The sequence below is a fragment of the Gossypium raimondii genome, chromosome 12, assembly GCF_025698545.1.
Source record: "Gossypium raimondii isolate GPD5lz chromosome 12, ASM2569854v1, whole genome shotgun sequence".
Classification (NCBI taxonomy): Eukaryota; Viridiplantae; Streptophyta; class Magnoliopsida; order Malvales; family Malvaceae; genus Gossypium; species Gossypium raimondii.
In genome coordinates, this window is record NC_068576.1 from 51,532,038 (window position 1) to 51,550,999 (window position 18,962).

At 34.9% G+C, this 18,962-nt stretch overlaps 2 protein-coding genes across 2 annotated transcripts; both read right to left on the bottom strand.

Moving 5' to 3' along the window:
* Positions 1–1,052: 1,052 nt before the first annotated feature.
* LOC105762259 (uncharacterized) lies at positions 1,053–3,311 on the bottom strand. The gene is made up of 3 exons (XM_052625312.1): positions 2,819–3,311; positions 1,631–2,704; positions 1,053–1,522 (listed from the first exon to the last, which is right to left on the bottom strand). Exons 1-3 carry the CDS (start codon positions 3,309–3,311, stop codon positions 1,053–1,055), a joined length of 2,037 nt encoding a protein of 678 aa, XP_052481272.1.
* Positions 3,312–7,474: 4,163 nt separating this feature from the next.
* LOC105764971 (extra-large guanine nucleotide-binding protein 3) lies at positions 7,475–13,539 on the bottom strand. Its single transcript, XM_012583821.2, has 8 exons — positions 11,513–13,539; positions 11,251–11,388; positions 10,280–10,384; positions 10,025–10,204; positions 9,350–9,527; positions 8,793–9,040; positions 8,414–8,586; positions 7,475–8,238 (listed from the first exon to the last, which is right to left on the bottom strand). The coding sequence occupies exons 1-8, from the start codon at positions 12,476–12,478 to the stop codon at positions 7,644–7,646; spliced, it is 2,583 nt and encodes an 860-aa protein (XP_012439275.1). The 5' UTR covers positions 12,479–13,539; the 3' UTR covers positions 7,475–7,643.
* Positions 13,540–18,962: the final 5,423 nt, after the last annotated feature.

Here is an 18,962-nt window from a genome sequence, read left to right on the forward strand (position 1 = left end):
TTGGTTGAATTGGTTGTGATTGGAAAAGATATGGTTTCTAATTGCAGGGGGTTTTATGTAAAAACAAGTAGAAATGCTGCCGAAATTTTTCTAAAAATGAATGAAGTCAATTACTAAAATATTATATGAATTTATGATTTTATCTTAATGTGTTAATATTTATTTAAGAATTATTGTAAATTATCTGATATGTTCGGTAATGCATTGTAACTCTATTTCGGCGGCGGTTTGGGGTTAGGGGGTGTTACAATTCAGTTGGTAACTTGAAAGTGTTTAAATCGATACCGAATTTAGTCAATAATTTTATTATATGTATATATAATAAGATGTCTCCTTTGATATCAATGGTAGAGTCAGAAATAAAATTTTGAGGCAGAATTAAATTATATATTTTTACGATAATAAAAATGTAATTTCATCATTTTAATAACCTATATCTTTATAATTTATAAAGTGTTAAATCAAATTTTTATTATTTTTGAGGGTTAAAGTGTAATTTATCATTACTAATTTAAAATTTTATAAATTATAAAAGACCTAAATTAAAATTTTACCATTTTAGGGGGGCCATGGCCCTCCAAGTTCTCTACGAAGCTCCTGTTTGAGATATTAGAACATTTTCTCTTCTCAACCTTTAAATAAATGATAAACGCGAAAATTATAAATAATAATTAATACCAACTCATCTCTTTAATTTATTTCAGTTAAGATAAACTTTACTCCGTAAAGGGGAGAGCTTACAACACAGTAATTGACTAAGCAAGCAACTACAGTACATGACACTTTTTTCGAGCTGAGGATTAGTGCAATAACAATAAAAGATAAAACAAAGCATGAAAATGGAAAAAGTTGTTTTTTTAATTACTTTCCCATGATTAATTTCGCTCTTACATTATGACCTTCGTTGATATGGAAACGCTCCCCCAGACCAAAGTGAGCCATCAACAACCAAAAGAAGGTAATAAGCTCTCCACCTTGGCTTACATATGCTACATGTGTACTTGCTCGAAAATGACTTGCTGCATATGACACTAATTCCACCCACACTTTGCTCATATTTTCCACTTATTGTTCATCTTATTTAGCTCTTTGGCCAACATACATGCTTCAAACAACACTGATTTACTTGGGCCTCCCTTCACTTTCTGAAGGCCATCATCTGTCCACCAATACATTGATTTACTTGGGTCTCCCTTCACTTCTAGAGAGCCAACATTCGTCTTCACACCCAATAATTCTTCGCAAGCCTTCTTATCCTGATTTGGACGTAAATCCACCAACTTAAAGAACCTTTCAACCTCAGCACATATGTCACGAAATTTTATTTTCCCAATACCCGTCACGGCAGACATCATGGTTGGCCTAAATTCTAGAAGATACAGCATGTAATCCGACAGGGTTTTACTGAACTGCCGATATGTCAATTCCTCCTTCTCATGATCCTGCCGATCTGTTGGATTCTCCGTGTCCTGTCGATTTGTATTCTTTCGAACCTTATCATCATCAGGGTGGTAACATAGATCTGTGGCAAGCCACAAGAGAATGCTCTCATCATACGGAACATCAATTAAATACCTCAGTAGCTTGCCACGTTCTGCATCTTCACAAGCATCCGTCAAAGCCTATTCACCTCTGGCTAAGGATATTCTCTTTGCGGTTTCTGGAGTATCTGCAAACTTAGATTTTGTTTTTAACTCCTCAAAGATGAATATCCATAGGTCCAAGCTGAATGGCTCGAGGGACACATACACCATCTCATCCATTAAATCTTTCGCACAAAAGGAAAAGATTTTTTCGAAACAGGGCCAGAAAATTTTACCTAGACCTTTTCTAATAGGGCTTAAACATTCTTCAATGACGTTGCAAATGCAGGTAGCACATTTATCAAAACATTCATAGAGTTTCAAGAAACGAAGTATGCTTTCAAACATGATCTGCCACCAACTAGGGAATTCATGGATGCTTGTCCTATTACTTTTCAGACAGTATCTTATTAAGTTGTGTGATGAGATGGATCCAGACCACCTTCGAACTACAAGGGGAGTGGCAAGTAGTTCGTGTTCGGGACTGTGCTCGTATTTACAGTTACATGTAAAAGTCTTCCACCATGGCCTCATTAGGACAAGGAAAGCTTTGTAGATGGGTGCCCACTTGGGTGGACGTTCAGGGTCCTTTATAGAAGCAATACTTCGATCAGAAAAAATGAGTATGAAGATGTCTATTACATCCAGGGCAATAACACCAAGAAGCAAGGTGTAGATGATTCCAATATCAACTCCACGGAATTCATGTTTGTTTACTTTGAAATTAAAGATTCCAAAAGTAGCCAAAACACACGCAAGAGCTAGGAATCGCAAAATATAGCCAACATAGATCTTCTGCATCCTCAAGTGTAGAGCTTCCACCGTGGTATAGAGAGTTTCGTACAAGAAGTTGAGTTCAACCTCAATTACCCTTAGAGCATCTTTAGGGTCCCTAATTTTGAAGAAATCACGACTCTCGCCGCGCTTATGAAAGCCGAAGATGAGATCAACAACAAGTCCCTTGAATGTTTGGAAGTATTTATAAGCATAATGCACCACCTCTAAGTGCTTCAAGCGGTTCGTCTTAGGTGGAACATCAGAAGCCTTGGCTTCTTTATTAGGCTCCAGTGTTAAACTGATTTGTGTTGGGAGTTTGTTCTTTTTCTTAAAGTCATATTCCTCTATAAGTTTACCGTAGTCGGGCCCAGGATCCAGCTTTTTGAGTATGGAATCTCAAAATTTTTCCAAGCTCGCCTTATACAAAGCACATGTCCGCTCGCCGTACTTGATCATACCAGCCACAAACTTGAGTAATGTGGGAACCCATAGGCTCTTGTTGGGAAGTGACTGGATGAAGGCATAAACAACAGCCCCTGCTTGAAAGCCAAGGCCCAAAAAGTGTCTTAGCCAAAGCTCATTATCTTCGAGAGCAAAAGCTGTGATGGTATCAGGGCTTCTGAGGTGTAATAGAAGAAAGGGCGCCCAAAATGCTAATAGATCACTGTTCTCCTCGGGCTTCTGGTTGGCGTTGTGGCCGGCCTTGTCATATTGATTATGTTGGCTGTTGGAGATGAGACCAATTGCAAAATTGGCAACTGCGTCAGCCAACAAAAATGCAAACCTAATGAGGATGATATTGAATTTTCCTCTAGCAGATTTTCTGAGTAGAGCCACAAGAATCAATAGGGCCTGCAACAAGAGACTGAACAAAATGGCCCATCGGATGTTCCAACGAACCCAAATACTTTTCACTGCTTCAGTGGTATATAGAGAGATGTGAGGAGGCATTTCCCCCCTTCTACACTCTTTTCACTCTTCTCACTTGGCTCTTGTTATGGTTTGGTTAGGTAGAGGTTTGAGTAGAAGTTAAATACGACAGAGTTTTAAACATTGAAGCTTTCGTAGCTTTTACAAAAGCCAATCTTTTGTCATTCATCTTCCTCGACATTAAAGCTAAAGCTTGTGATAGAATAGATACCAAAAAAACATTAAAGAGAGCTAAAAAAAGAATGCCAAAGTAATCATGAAACTAATCTATCCATTGTTTATACTAACATGTTCATCTTCCTCGACATTAAAGTTAAAGCTTGTGATAGAATAGATACCAACAAAACATTAAAGAGAGCTAAAAAAAAAGAAAGCCAAAGTAATCATGAAACTAATTTGTCCATTGTTTATACTAACATGTTCAGTAAAGTATGATATATTTGTTTTCCTCCAATTTTGGAATAACCCAAGGTCATCACACGCTTATACTTGGTTGTACAAACTATATGTACATCATCTCAGCCTGAGTGTGTACAAGTGCTCCCATCGGCACCACACTCGAGTGGCCCAACTAGTTTAACGTATTGAATAAACACAAAATGAAATTTTAAATTATAAAAAGAAAGAAAAAAACTTAGTGAATAAATAAAGGGTGAAATCGAATAAAAGAAAACTAATGAAAATGAAGATTAGAGAAGAATTAAGCATAAAGAAATATGAGAAAAATATGAAGTAAATAAATTAAGGAAAATTTGAAAAGCATGCAGAAATAAGAATAAAAAATATTATTCAGTATATTAGTGGTGTATTTTTTAATTTACGAGTAAATTGAAATTTTGTTACATATCCTTAAGTTGTATTAAAATAAATAAATAGAATATACGGAAAAATTTTAACCTTGCTTGTGAAGTTAAAAATTTTACTCCTATGTACCAAATATTTATTGTAAAAAGTTTAGGAAATAAAGAAGAAATAATAAAGATCAAAGAGAAAAAATAAAATAAAAAGGGTTAATATGTAATTTGTCCCTGAATTTGTCCAAAAGTACCTAGTTGATGCCTAATTTTTTTTAGACCTAGTTGATACTTGAACTTGTACTCTCATATAGTTTAGTACCTTCGAATTAGCATCGTTAGTTTATACTGATGTGATACGGATAGTTAATTACACAGTGACATGTGATAGGGCTCTATTTGTGACACTATGATGATAAAAATACAATTTTTTAAATATATATATATAAATTGATAAAAAAAAAAAGTATAATATTTTTCACATTAAGATGTGTTTTAATAATTTTATATTTTATTTTTTACGTTATTATTATTTTGAAAAAATACAATTAAATTTATAAAATATAAAATGAATACAATTTTGTTCAAGTTCATTGTTGATGTTATTTTCTTATTTTTATTAATTTATATATATAAATATATATAATTTGATTTTTATTAAAATATATAAAATTACTAAAAAAAAATTGAAATGGATCTGGGCAAGTGGTTGTCCAGATTCAAATGAATCTGGACAATAATTTGTTTAGGTTCATTCTTGATGTGAAATAGAATTATACTTTTCAATTGATTTATATATTTTTAAAGATTTTTTTTATGTCTGCTATGTATCACGATGAAAGGTTTCTGCGTGTCATAGTGTGATAAACTATTGTTAGAGTTGTGTGACCCGAATCTCATTACTTGTTAAAGAAATAAAATACAGTGGCAAAATAAGGGGATTTGTTTGGGGGTTCAACATTTTAAATAGATGTAGTCGAAACTCCTATTATATTATTCGTTTTTCAACATTAGTGAATTTCTCCTCCTCTGCCCGTGATTTTTTCTCGAAAGACTTTCCACGTAAAATCTGTGTGTTTCATTTTTCTTTTCTTATTGTTTTGCAATCGTTTTATTGTCATTATCGACGTTGATTACAACAAATATCTATGCCACTTCAGAACAACCTAAAGTTGTTAGTGCGGAGGTATAACAGTGTGACAAAATACAAGTTTAATTACTAATTAAGTTTAAAAATTAGATGCCAACTACATACTTTTAAATAAATTCAGGAACAAATTACGTATTAATATAAAACAAAATATATTTGTGAAGATCAAGTAATTAAAAGGAAAAGAAAGGAAAACAAATAAAGGAGTGAAAAGAGAAAAGTGAGCAAATAAAATGATTTAGGAGAAACAAAACTAACCAATAAAAAAAAGAATCAAGGAAGAAGAGGAAAGGGAAAAACAAGTAGGAATGTAAATTATATAAAATTAAATAATTATAAAAGAAAGTAGGATGCAGATTTTTTTTTTTTTTTGAGAAATAGAAAAGAATAAGTGGATATCAAGTAAATAAAAGGGAAAGGAATAAAGGAAAAAGAAAGACTAAACTATTATTTTCAAAGTGTAACAATTTAAGTTGAAGAGTCTATGTATAAGTGGTAAATACACCATCTTATGATAGATTCGGATTATATCTGTTTTTTAAATACAATACTTAGAACTACTTATAGCTCCTCTCAACCCATAAATAGGAGGATAATGCGCTTTAGCATACTCGAACACACGTCCTCATACATTGATAACAATGCCCATATCAATTAAGATTATATAACCATCGTTAAATCTTAAATTTCACTTTTTATCTTTATACAATATTGAAGTTTGAAAAAAAATTCAACCTTGAATTTTAATTTTAGTTTTTGCACCTTAATTTTTACATAATTTAGTTTTTCAACTTTTATAATATTTTTGGTTAATCTAAATATCTTATTCGATTAAAATCTTGACTTGAATTTCTAAAGATCGTTAATACCGTTAAAATTATCCATTAAATTCAAGTCCATTATAATATATATTTTTTGTTACATAGCTACTAAGTGAATATTTATTTGTTAATTTCAATATGTTACACCAATAACTTTAATGAAAAATTTTAACAATTTAATCACTGAACTTAAATTTTTAAATCCAGAAAATAAAAATAAAAATATGGATGGAGAGTAATTTTTTTTTTGAATAATCTTATTATAAATTCTGGTCATAGACGCACTGCATAGAACTACCCATAACCTCTCTCCAACCCATAAATAAGAGGATAATATTTTTCAGCGCATTTGAATCCACATCCTCCTATATTGGCAACAATAACATGCCAATCAAATTAAGACTGAATCAGTAAATGGAGATTAATTTTTAAATGTAGAAAAGAAATAAAAATTCTAATTAGGTCTTAAGTAAGCTAATCCAATGCAAAGCTTGGACAGTATCATAATAGTAATTAGGGGTGTGCAAAAGTTTTACAAACCCACAATGAATGGAACCGAAAATTTTCTTTCTTTTTATTGGGTTTAGTGGATTTCAAAGTCTAGTTTAATTGATTTATTCACTTAGTGTTCAATTTTGATATTTTACATTGAATAAATCAAAATTATTAGACCCAAAACCCATTTACATACCTAAATTCAAAATACAATAAACACTCAATATATATACCCAATACTCAGTAAAACCCCAACCCAACTGATATATCAAACACTAAATATACATTTCATCTTTGGTTTCAAGTTCGAGAAAGTATGGGAGAATTTTAATTGATAAAGTAATTTTAGTTAGACAATTTTGTTAAACATACTTCCAGGACTTTAGATTTCAGTTGAGCAATACTGCAGTAACTATTGATTTTGACATAATAATTTGAAAAATCGATTCAGTTTAAACTTTTAATTCGGTTTGGTTTAATCAATTTTATGATTTATTTGGTTTATTTAACTTTTAATATATAAAATCCAAATCATCTGGCCGATTGAATTTTATGATTAATTGATATGAATATTATTACTAATGCAAAAGACGTAAATTCAAATGTTTTGAAGCAATTATCCTCCTATTTATGAATTGAGAAAAGACTGAATAGTTTTAGGCATTATAAATCTAAATCTTCTGAACCGAAATGCATACGCAAAACATTTAAAATATTCTTTTCCTCAAAAAATAAATCCTTACACCTATTCTCTGCCAAAATATAATAACCGTACAATAAAGTAACATTTAAAATATAATAAAGTGATGTGCCTGCTAGGCAATCCAGGCCCGTGGCACAAGCGACAACTACAACAAAATCTGAAAAAGCTCATTAGGAACCAATCTCTCACCTCTCGCAACAATGCAGTCTGGGAGAATCAAATACGAAGCAAATTTCACTCATATCATTAAATTGATATATATATATATATATACTACAAAAGAGAATAAAAATTACAACTAATCCTTATTTAATTAAGTAACAAGGCAAGCACAACACTTATACAATCTTCTTTAAACCGGAAGAATACAAGTAAAATTCAGAATGCACCTCATTCTTGCCTCACAAATGGTGAGGAGCTAACATCTGTGCTGTAGAATGAATCTTCTCCCCCATAGTAGTTTTCATCTTTCTCCTCTTCCCACTTGAGAACCTCCCTTATATACTTAAATGCTTCATCGATACTCACCCGGTGGTCCCTTGCCTTTGCTTGCCATACAAATAGTTTCCGTCCAGTAAGGGATGCATACAGATCCTTGAACTTCATTGCCACGTAAAAATAGGCCTGTTGAGCCAGGGAGTGATGATTATGGAGAGGCCTAACTGGACTGAAATCCATGAACCACTCGCATGTACTTAACGGCACCCGATTGACTTTGTCCTCAAACAGATCATACTTGTTTAGTATCAACACGAATGGGGTATCCTTAAAGCAAGGATGCCTTATCATTGTTTCAAATAGCTCCTTTGTCTGCAACATCTTATTTTGAAGTAGCGTTCCACTGCCACTGCTCTCTGGTGATATCGATATCTGATCATAGTCACTAAGGGCCACGCAGAAGACTACAGATCGCACATCTTCAAACATTTCCACCCACTTGCATCCCTCATTCATCCCCTTCGCATTTACCCTTATAAGTTGATACCTGTAAAAAGTAAAATAAAAAAAATGATAAATTAGCTCACGATGCAAGGATGACCTAACACGACAATCTGTAAGATGCAGCACCCCATTGACAGAGTAGGAGGTAATTACATGATTTAGAAACAAATCCATAAATCTTAAACATATGATAATAACAGAATGGTTGGAATAATTACTTGGTCAGGGGGAGGGATGGAGCTTCCAAATTGTCAGTGTAGGTTTCAGACATTGGACTACGATCATCAAGAGAAAACTCTATGAATGCCAAACCATTCCCTTGGGTGATCCCTTCAGCATAAAGGATATCTCGATGAGATGGTTCATATTCATTGCTTGAAACCTCAACGGCCTGAAGGAATCAAAAAGAATATCAGATAGGTCAAAAGATTGCTGTGAATTTGAGATGAGTTGTTTTTTTTTCTCTTGGGATCTTCCTCGAGTTGAATAACTTGAAAATCAAATGGCCAAGTAAAATTTGGCAACAATTAAGCCAACATACTAAACATAATGCGTAAAATACAGGTAACAAAGTCAACAGAAAATAAGATGGCACACCCTGCTTAAGAAGTACTCAGCAACATCTGGAAGAAAGTGGAGCTCGTCTTTTCTTTTATACGTTTGCTGTATAGCAGGATCTTTCCACAACTCCTCAACCAATGGAGCATACTCACGTGTTGCTGCAGGGAAAAAAGCATCCAAATCTCCGGTGGCTATAATGTCCAGAAGCCAATCAGAAAAATGCTTTAGCCTTGGGTTTATAGAATAGATGCACTGGTTAGTTTCACCAGAGTCAACCTCCCCACCTGAAACAAGATTGAAGTATAGTTTAGATGCTGGAAGAGTTGTGACGCTGTTAAACGACTTTTCTTGCTTTTGGCCAAGAGACCTATAAGCATCATCATGTACCAAACCTCTATACAACACTAGCAGAAAAGTAATGTCAGAAACTATTTTTTCCCTCCTCTTTCAGCCAATTATAAAACAGAAAAAAGAAATATGCATATTAAAAAGACATATATGCAATAAAACATGTCAACCAGGAATAACAAGTTCTACTGTAAAAGCTCAAACTATGTTTAAATAACAAAGGTTTTGATGTTGTCAAGTGTTACCTGCTTCACTATTCTGGTCATCAGGACCTAGTTCTCTTATACGAGACATTGCTTCCTCCTCAAATCGCTCCCGCCCATCCAGTAATATGCTGAGGTATCTGTACATATTACTCTGGATCATCAACTTGAGATCCTGCAGTTCCTCTGTAGAAAACCCATTCCCATACAAAAATTTTGCCTGTTCAATATGCATACTGAACATTAGAAAAATGACATGAACTGAAATGAAAGACTGAAACAATCAGTTTTCTATGCTAACTTTGTTTGATAAATGCAGCTGTAGCCAATGCTAGTAACTTAATTTTATCACTTGAGCACAAAGGCAATTTGCCCACATCTTAATCATCCGTACACCATAAGACCAATTGTTCCTAAACCAGAAAGCATGAAATAAAACGAAATGCAGCCCAGAACATTAAAAGCATTGTTGAACTATATGCAAAGCTACAAATTCAATGCTTTCATAAACTGCATATCCTTAAATACTCCTCATCTACTAAAGGATTGGAATGGCAGAGATTCTTCATGTTCATGCAAGATAGCCTAGCTAACTTCCATCTAGGCAATAAATTCCTGAAGTGATTTGACTTTCATTTTCAATGCAACTACACATTTGGCATTGCAATACAATAGTTGGAGCAAAATAGACTATTAGCAACAAAGAAAAGGCCACACCTGCTTGAAGATGGTGCTTGTTCCAGAGCCTTGAAGCCCAAGTAGAAGAAGTTTCTGGGTTCTTTTCTGCTCGAGATAAGTTGGAACAGTAGTATAATTGCTGACCTCCTCTCTTGCTCCTTGAGGTTGACCATGAAGCACAGGCAAAGAGAACAAGGTACAGATAAAACGAGTTGTTGCCTGTATAGCAAAAGTCAAATCCAGATCACATCAGAATACCCATGACACAACTGCGGCTGTTCATATTTTACATACCTTCTCCCAGATGTTTCCTCTAATGTTATTTTGACCTTCTTCCTCATAACGTCCATCATCATAAACCCAAAAATGAGTGTCACGTGGACACTGCACATTTGCCAACTGAAAGCATCAAATACAGCAATGATTGGTTAAAGAAGTGAAGATATACATTTAATATATTACTTCATTCCCATTTGCATTTTAATCAGTTGCTGAGGCTAAAACATTTATTAACATGTCTAACAGAAAAAGGCATAATACAAAAAAGTTATTTGTTAAAGTGTTTATTAAGAGGAATCTGTTACTTATAAACTGTAATGACAAAGATTCGACAATGGAAGTTACATACCTAACTTTATGATATTTGAATAGCTGTATACTAGTCGGGACAATTAAAATGGGAAAATTTACAATATATATAAATAGAGGGAATGTGAAGCTAAAGCTCTAACAACTTTCTTAGAACCTTGACATGTTAAATTCTAATCAACAATATATTGCAACTTCTAACAGTGTTTGGTACATAACAATAGTATATTCACCAGGTAATTACAAAAATGAATGTAACAGATAGGTTGCTCTTTTACGTGAGAAGTATTGCAAGCACACCAAATAAAACACATGCCTAAACTAGTTGACCCAACTCTAATAAAAGCAACAACAAGCACCAAACACTGCTTGTTCCATATCATGGCTGTCAAGAGTAGTCACTAACGCCAAGGTATAAACAGACAAAGTACTTTGCTGAAAGCATGCTTAAAACACAATGGACGTAAAAGTGAACATCCGCTGCTCCTGAAGTGCTCCCAAACCAGTAATCCCACTAATTCTAAAGCAAATGTCTCTATGGGAAGTAAAAAAGGGTGAGAATACTTGGTACCAAAAGGAGCCTGAGATTGAGAATCCTAAAATCAGGGAATAAAACTTAAAAGAAATACCATGATTAAGAAAAACAAATAACAGATCCTGTATTAACTAGAAACTACCTTTAGCACCCTCAATTCAAGTTTTGTAATTTCCCGGCCATTGATATAAACTTCAGTATTGCCATTGCTTGCATCAGGATTAAGCTTCCCTGTGAAATTCAAGTTTGAACTAATGATCCGATCTGGTTTTTCTCCCTCCTGCCAATTCAATAAGAAGTCATGAACAAATCAGATCCCCACATTATAGATGTTTCCCCTTCCTACTTGTTCAATTAGAAAAGCCAAGTGAAACATAAAACAGCATACTGCAAATAGAACTTACCTTTCCCCAGAGACCAGATTCCTTATCATACCAATATCTACCAGGCTTCAACTTCCTTGGAGGTAAAGGGCACCCAAGTAATTCTGCCATCTCTTCTGGCTTCAATGGATACCCATTCACAATTAGCTGCTCTGGTCGGAGCTGGTTAGCAGAACATTCTTTCTCTGCTTTCATAATCTGCTTCACCTCCAGAGGACTAAGTAATCGAGACAAGAGCCTAGAATGTTTGCCTAGTCTTAATCGCTTTGATTCATCAATTGGCTGGCCAATGCATGTCACACATTTCCGTCCTTCAGGCATTGAGCCCATTGCCCTAAGCACACAATTGCTGCAATATTTAGCGTCACAAACAAGGCAAGATTCCTTTGTTTCCCATTTTCTCTTACCACAACGATAACAAATTCTTCTTTTCTTCTTCTTTTCCTTTGAAACCCCAACAAATTCAGGGAAAACGGGCTTATCCATATCCACATCTTTCCCCTCTGACCTTTCAACGGTATTAAATGTGACAACTGGCACTCTCCTCGCTTCATTAACAGCTTGTTTCGGAGGATTACTTGGAGGATTGCGAACTGAACCAGGAGAAGCTGAAGGAGAAGCTGAAGAAAAATCAGGGTTTTGCAACACAGATACTACTGACTCAGAGCTTGCCGAAACCCTTGGACTCTGTGCAGGCGGACTTGCGACACCAGCAATATAAGATACTGGCAAGGGGATTGGTTCAATAACTGGAGGGCCAGTATTAGCAACTGACCTTTGGGACTCTGATAGTGACTCTGCAACAGGTATGGCATGTGGATTGACATCAAGAGGTTCAACCCTAGGCAGTTCATAAGTGACCGGAGGACCCTGATATTCCATAGCTATAGAGTAATCAAGCTGTGAAGAATCTTCAGGGAGAGATGCACCAGGTGGAAGCATTTTCTTCACCAATTCTTTCCAACTCTCACTTTCCTTTTGCTCCATTTTTTTTTCTAAAATAATACCAAAGAGCTATGTGCCACACCAGAGTCTCAAACAACTTTTCAAGTGTCACCCATTTCTATCAAACTCTTTAAAGTCCAGTTATAAGATTCAACATCCTCCCGGCTTTTGTCAGAATAACATAAGAGATAACTTGCAAAACCAGAATCACCCAAAATTACCTGGAAAGCAATCACCAGAACAGTGAATTTCTCGGCCCTTTTCGTTTTTGTTGCTTTCTTGCAATGAAACCAGAAATAGTTACAAAGCAGCCAGAATTTACACACAAATTGTCATCCCATGGGCAAGCCTTCAAGTTGGGAAGGACATATAGGAAAGATCAATAATTTGACCCAAATTAAATGCAATCAAATCAAATCAAATTGATCATAAGCCGAGCACGGTAAATATGATGGGCCCAAATATCGCTATAATAAAGTCGAAAATAAAATAACTTGAACAATTGGTGGCGAGACAAAAGAAAATAAAGTCGAAATAAAGGCAATTCATATTTTAGCCCAAGAAAAGACTTTTACCCTACAATATCCTAAACCCCATATAAGATTATTATGCATGGAAGTCAAATCTTTAGAGAGATTCATGTTAGAACACATAAAACCTTTTTAACTAAGAAAAAGTAAGATTGAATTTGCTTCTAGTCAACACATTAACAATGGACATTCCAAGCTGAATAGGAATGATTCGATACTGGAGGCCTAGCAAGACTTTTCAGCTAAAATAGCAAAACAAAAAATGAATCAGTCAACAGTCAAAAACTTTAGCAGTCATGTGTTAGCTGATAAAGCTAAGAGACAATAAATTAAAAATAAAAAGGCGTCACACCCATTCCAACATTGAAAAAACTGAGGGTCCATCGAACAAATATAGTACACAGGAAAAAAATCCAACAAAGAAACAAACCCTAAGAACAGAAAAACCCAGACACGAACTGATTGAAACAAAGATTATGCAACATATAAAAAGGGATCAAAACAAAAGGAATATGATAAAATTCCCTTTTTTGAGCTAATCTTGCCACTTTCTAAAGTGATGGGAGATAAAAGAAAAGATGAAAAGAAAATAGAGAAGTCAAAGAAAGAAAAGATACCTGAAAGAAAAAGACAAAAATGGAAGTAAATCTCAGAGGCTTAAGCCTGACTTCAAAAATCTATGAGACCAAACTAAAGTAGTAGTAGAAGTAGAAGAAGAAGAAGAAAATTAGAAGAAAAAAAAAAGTAACAATAAATAGTTTTTTTGCTTTCTGAACTGCTTCGAATTGCTTCGTTTCAGTGCTTTGAAGAACTCAAAAAAGAAAAGAGAAATCCCAGATGGAAAAATCAAATATGTAGAGAGAGAATGATGATAATGATATGGTGAAAACTACAGATTGATAGAGAGAGAAACACATGTGGGCCCATTTTCTTTTCTTTATACATGGTAGACTAGTGATATGAAGTGAGTCTTTGTGTTTTTCCTTTTCAGTTAAATAAATTAAAATTTTTATTTCTAATATGGAATTCTTAATCTTATATATTGAATTAATTCTTTTATAAAGAGAGAAAACGGAAATGAGGTAACTTTAATCTATTGAATTGTAGTATGAGGCTAATTTAGCCAAAAATGTCGAAAAAATAGATTTTTTAAAATAGATTTTTAGGGAGAGGGTGAAAACGTGTGAGAGTTTTCTTGCATTGAATTCAATTTTGGGTTTTGGATATGATAAGGTTAAGGTTATTGTTTTTGGTGAAGATGGGAAAATTAATAAGTTGATTACATTGGGAAACCCCTCGGCTTTTTCTTATGATTATACCTTCAAACTTATGTATGGTATTTATAAGACATCATCTCTAAGTTTTCAAAAAACTTGAGCTTGTAACTTTATAACAATTGTCAACTAGTCCCCGAGTTATACTCTAACTTGTGACCACATGATGGCCGTCAAATTGGGATCTCTACTTAAACTTCAACTCGTGACCGTATAAACCATCGTCACCCCGGAACCTGATTTCCATAGGATGAGTTTTTAAGGTAATGGTCTCATATTGGCACGACATATGAAATATGTCTCGAAGTGCTATTGCATCACTAGCGACTTAAAAATACCTTAAAACTAACACACTCTCTACTTCAAACAAAAATAAATATTTCTAATGAAAAAAACTGAGAGAAAGAAATTTTTAAAGGGGAGGGATGATGATCGAGAGAGATGATGGAGTAGGGGGAGAGCCCTCCTTTTATAGGTTGGGGGATGAGATTGAAAGGGAAAAAAAAACAAAATAAGGGAGGGATAAGTTAAAAATGCGTCTTCCAACACATGTTTTCATCGAATAATGATGTAGCTATTAATTGAAAACGAGACGTGCTTGAAAACTTATGCGGGATTCTCGAATGCAGGGCATCTGCTCAAGCTCTAGATAAATTGAGAAAAGAAAGTGCGTCCAACTGGACACATTTTCACAATCTCTTCAAAATCAACATATTTCTCTAATTTAAAAAAATTATTTAAAAAATAATATTTTTTTGACTAAATTAACCTTAAAATAATGGGTAAAATACCAATAAAAGCCCTTTTTTTAAATTACTGAAATGGGCCCATTAAAAAATTAATTACAGGAATGGTCTAATTCCCCGAAAACGCGTCCACGTCAGCGCGTTGTCAGGTGACGAGGCAAGAAAACGCTTATTCAAGGGAGCGTTTTGCCTACGTGGACATAAAGCGCGCCGCACCCTTAAGGACGCGTTTTGCCCGTGACTCTTGCTGGTTAGGGTTTTGGGATTTTATTTTAAGGTTTAGGGTTAGGGTTTTGTGTTTTTTAGGTGTAGGTTTTAAAGAAAAAATTAAATAAATAAGGGATTAAGGTTTAGGGTTTATTAATTAAATTAATTATAAATTTTTCAAAATTGGATTAGGTTTCGTGTTTATGGTTTTTAAAGAAAAAATTAATTAAATTAGGGATTAGGGTTACTTGAGTAAATTAATTAAAAAAATTTAAAAAATTAGATTAGGGTTTAGTGTTAATTTAAAAAAGCTCCCACGTGGACTCTCTTTTGTTATAGTAGCTCTTGAAAAAATAATTTTGAGAAGACGTTTCTGAGCAAATAGTGTCAAAAACACTTTAAGCGTGATGTTTTGTCAGCAAAAGTACTGAAAGAAGCTCCAACGTGGACGCGCTTTTGCTACAGTAGCTCCTGAAAAAATAATTTCGAGTAGACATTTCTGAGCAAATAGTGTCAAAAACGCTTTAAGCAGGATGCTTTAACAGCAAAAGTACTGAAAGAAGCTCTCACGTGGACGCGCTTTTGCTACAGTAGATCATGTTTGGCCTAAGGCTATAAATGAGACAAAAAAATTTTCTCAGATTGCATAAGTTATAGCAAAAAAATAATTTAAAGAGTCTAAGAAGGATAGAAATTGAATATGAGTGAACGTATTAGTGCTGTTATTTACTATGATGGTAAGGTTCGTCTCACTGAGAACGGTGTTATTTTTTATAGGAGAATACAGTGCGACTGGTTTTTAACTAAAACATAGATTTGACAAACTTCGTAAAAGAATTAGGCATAAAATATTTGGAACAACGCCAATAAAAGTTCTGTCTATTACGTATCGATTTTGTTCTTCTGTTAATTCGGTGACATATGACTCGTTCGACGTAAAATGTGTTCATAGCTTGGATGTAATGGTGCAGACTCATTTCGTTAATGGATCACCCTATATGGAGTTATATGTACAATTTACATCGTCAAATGATGCACTTACGACTGCTGTTCGAGAGGTATACATGACCACTGCCCGACACTCGGTTAGTGGATTACAAAATACAGAACAGCCCATATTTGGTAGCGGTATAGAATACACATCCCCTACACGACACTCTGTCAGTGGATGGGACATGCACATCAGTGAGTCGATGTTTGATGCTGGAAATACGCACTGGGAAACGGCATCTACTTCTAGTGGTTGGCAATCTACATTCAATTAGGGACGTTATGAAACTCCCAGAAGAATGGATGATATACTCCCTACGACATCCACCGGTGAGGGGACCTCGTATGTTACAGATGATGGTGGGTTAGAAAATGACTCCGATGTGGATCCACCTCGAGTGCCCGGGCCTGATGGTGCAGAAGTTACATTATTTTTTGAACCGGAGCTTATTCCAACCGAACCTAAAAATGTTGAAGGGAGTTCAGATGAAGAAGAAGATTCACGATTCAGGGCATACTCACCTCCAGCCCACATACATAATGTCGATCTGTCTGCAGATGAGGTGTTGGAGTTTCCAAATCTACCACACGGGTTACGTGATCGTACAAGTTCGATACTGGATTCAGGTGAATTTGAAGTTGGTAATGAGTTTTCCAACAAAGATAGTTTTATTGGTGCATTGAAATAACATAGCATCAATAACGTCATTAACTACCACGTGGTTAAATCTAAAGCTGATAAGTTTAAGGCGAAGTGTGCAGTACAAGACGAGACATGTTCATGGAAAATCTACGCCTCGTTGAGGAAAAGACAGTGTTGTGGGAGGTAAAAAAGTACAAAGGTCCACATATATGTGCTGCAGATACAATATTTAGGGTTTCTGAATAATACTGTTATTATGTAATGTTGCATTATTTAATGTACTATGTTGATAGGTATTTCACAATATCATCCTAAGATGGACTCAGCTATGTTAGCTAGTTTGATACTACCCACGATGAAGGCAGACCCCAGGACTTTAGTACCGGTCTTAATTGCCAATATTCGTAGCCAAATGGGGTACACGCCCTCTTATCGCAAGGCTTAGATAGCTAAGCAAAAGGCGTTGAAGAAGATGCATAGTGGGTGAGACGCTTCATATAATGAAATATGGCAGTGGTGTCAAGTGCTAGAGAGATACGTCACATGTTGCATAACAGACCTTGAAACGAAATATGCGTACTATAACGGCCGATTGCTACGTGGATGCCAAGTGTTTAAACGTCTGTTTTGGACCTTTAAACAATGTCGATACACATTTTCATACTGCAAGCCCTTAATACAAATTGACGGTACCTTTATGTTTGGTAGATATACCCATCGACTATTGCTAGCAGTGGCACATGATGGCAGTGGGAGAATTCTTCCAATTGCGTTTGTAATAACACCGGGGTAGTCAACTGATGACTGGGATTTCTTTCTGTCTAGGTTAAGGAGGCATGTGTGCCACCAACTTGATATCTATGTTATTTCGAATCGGAGCACCTGAATACTAGCTGCAATTGATCGACAGGGAAGTTTATGGCAGCGCACACACCATCGGTATTACCTAATGCACGTTGCTTCCAACTACTATAGGCAATATTCATCTAATAGTAAACGACGACAAGTGAACAACATGGGTATTTAGTCTCTATTAATATAATTTCGTTTGTCATTTTGAATTTATTCTAAATGAAATAGTGGTATGTAATATTCGCTATGAACTTATATTAGCAGGGTATGAAATAAATAAATATCGTTTTCACGAGATGTTGGCAGTTTTACGTTCAATTAACGACGAATGCGCGGACTACCTTTGTAACATACCTTTCGAACAGTGGGCACAAGCATATGACGGCGGCCTATGATATGCTCATATGACCTCAAACCTGGCTGAATGCATAAATTCTGTTTTAAAAAGAACGTGTCATCTACCAATAACATCGGTTGTGAGAGAGACATATTTTTATTTGGCGGTGCTATTTCCAAAGCGAGCAGCGAGTTATGCAAACTAGATGCAGGGAAGCCATGTATGGTGCAGTAAAGTAGTGCAAGAAATTAACAAGGCCAATGCGCGAACGAACACCATGCACACAGTGTGTCACGATTGAGACAACTTATAGTTTCGCGTGATAGAGTTTGATAGACCTCACCAAGATGTTATTGGCGGGCAATATCGTATACACTTGCGAAATAGGACTTGCGACTGTGGGATGTTTGACACACTTCGTTATCCATGCGTTCATGTAATTGTAGCTTGTCAGAATCTCCATCTGGATCCGATGAGCTATGTTGACAAAGTGTACAAATTAGAAAACATGTACAATGTCTGAAGACACGTATTCCCATCAGTCCCAGATGAACGTAAGTGGCCGTCTGTATCACTTGCTCCCTTTAAGTTGTTATCGGATAGAGAATTACGTCGCAAACCAAAGGGTCGACCTTGCTCGACTAGAATACGTAACAATATGGATATCCAAGAAACAGCCAGTTAACAGAAGTTGTGCGGATGGTGTAGGAACCCAAGCCATACAAGTCGATCATGCCCAAATCGCAATAGTTGAACGTTGTTGTAAAAAAAATTGTATTATTTATATTTTTTTAAATCAAATAATATGGAAATATTCAAAATATTGACTTATTTAAAAGAAAATCTATTTTATTAAAAATATTAAAGTAAATTACAATTACTTTATTCAAAATAACTTTTTATTTTATTAAATGAAATAATATAGAAATATTCAAAATATTGTGTTA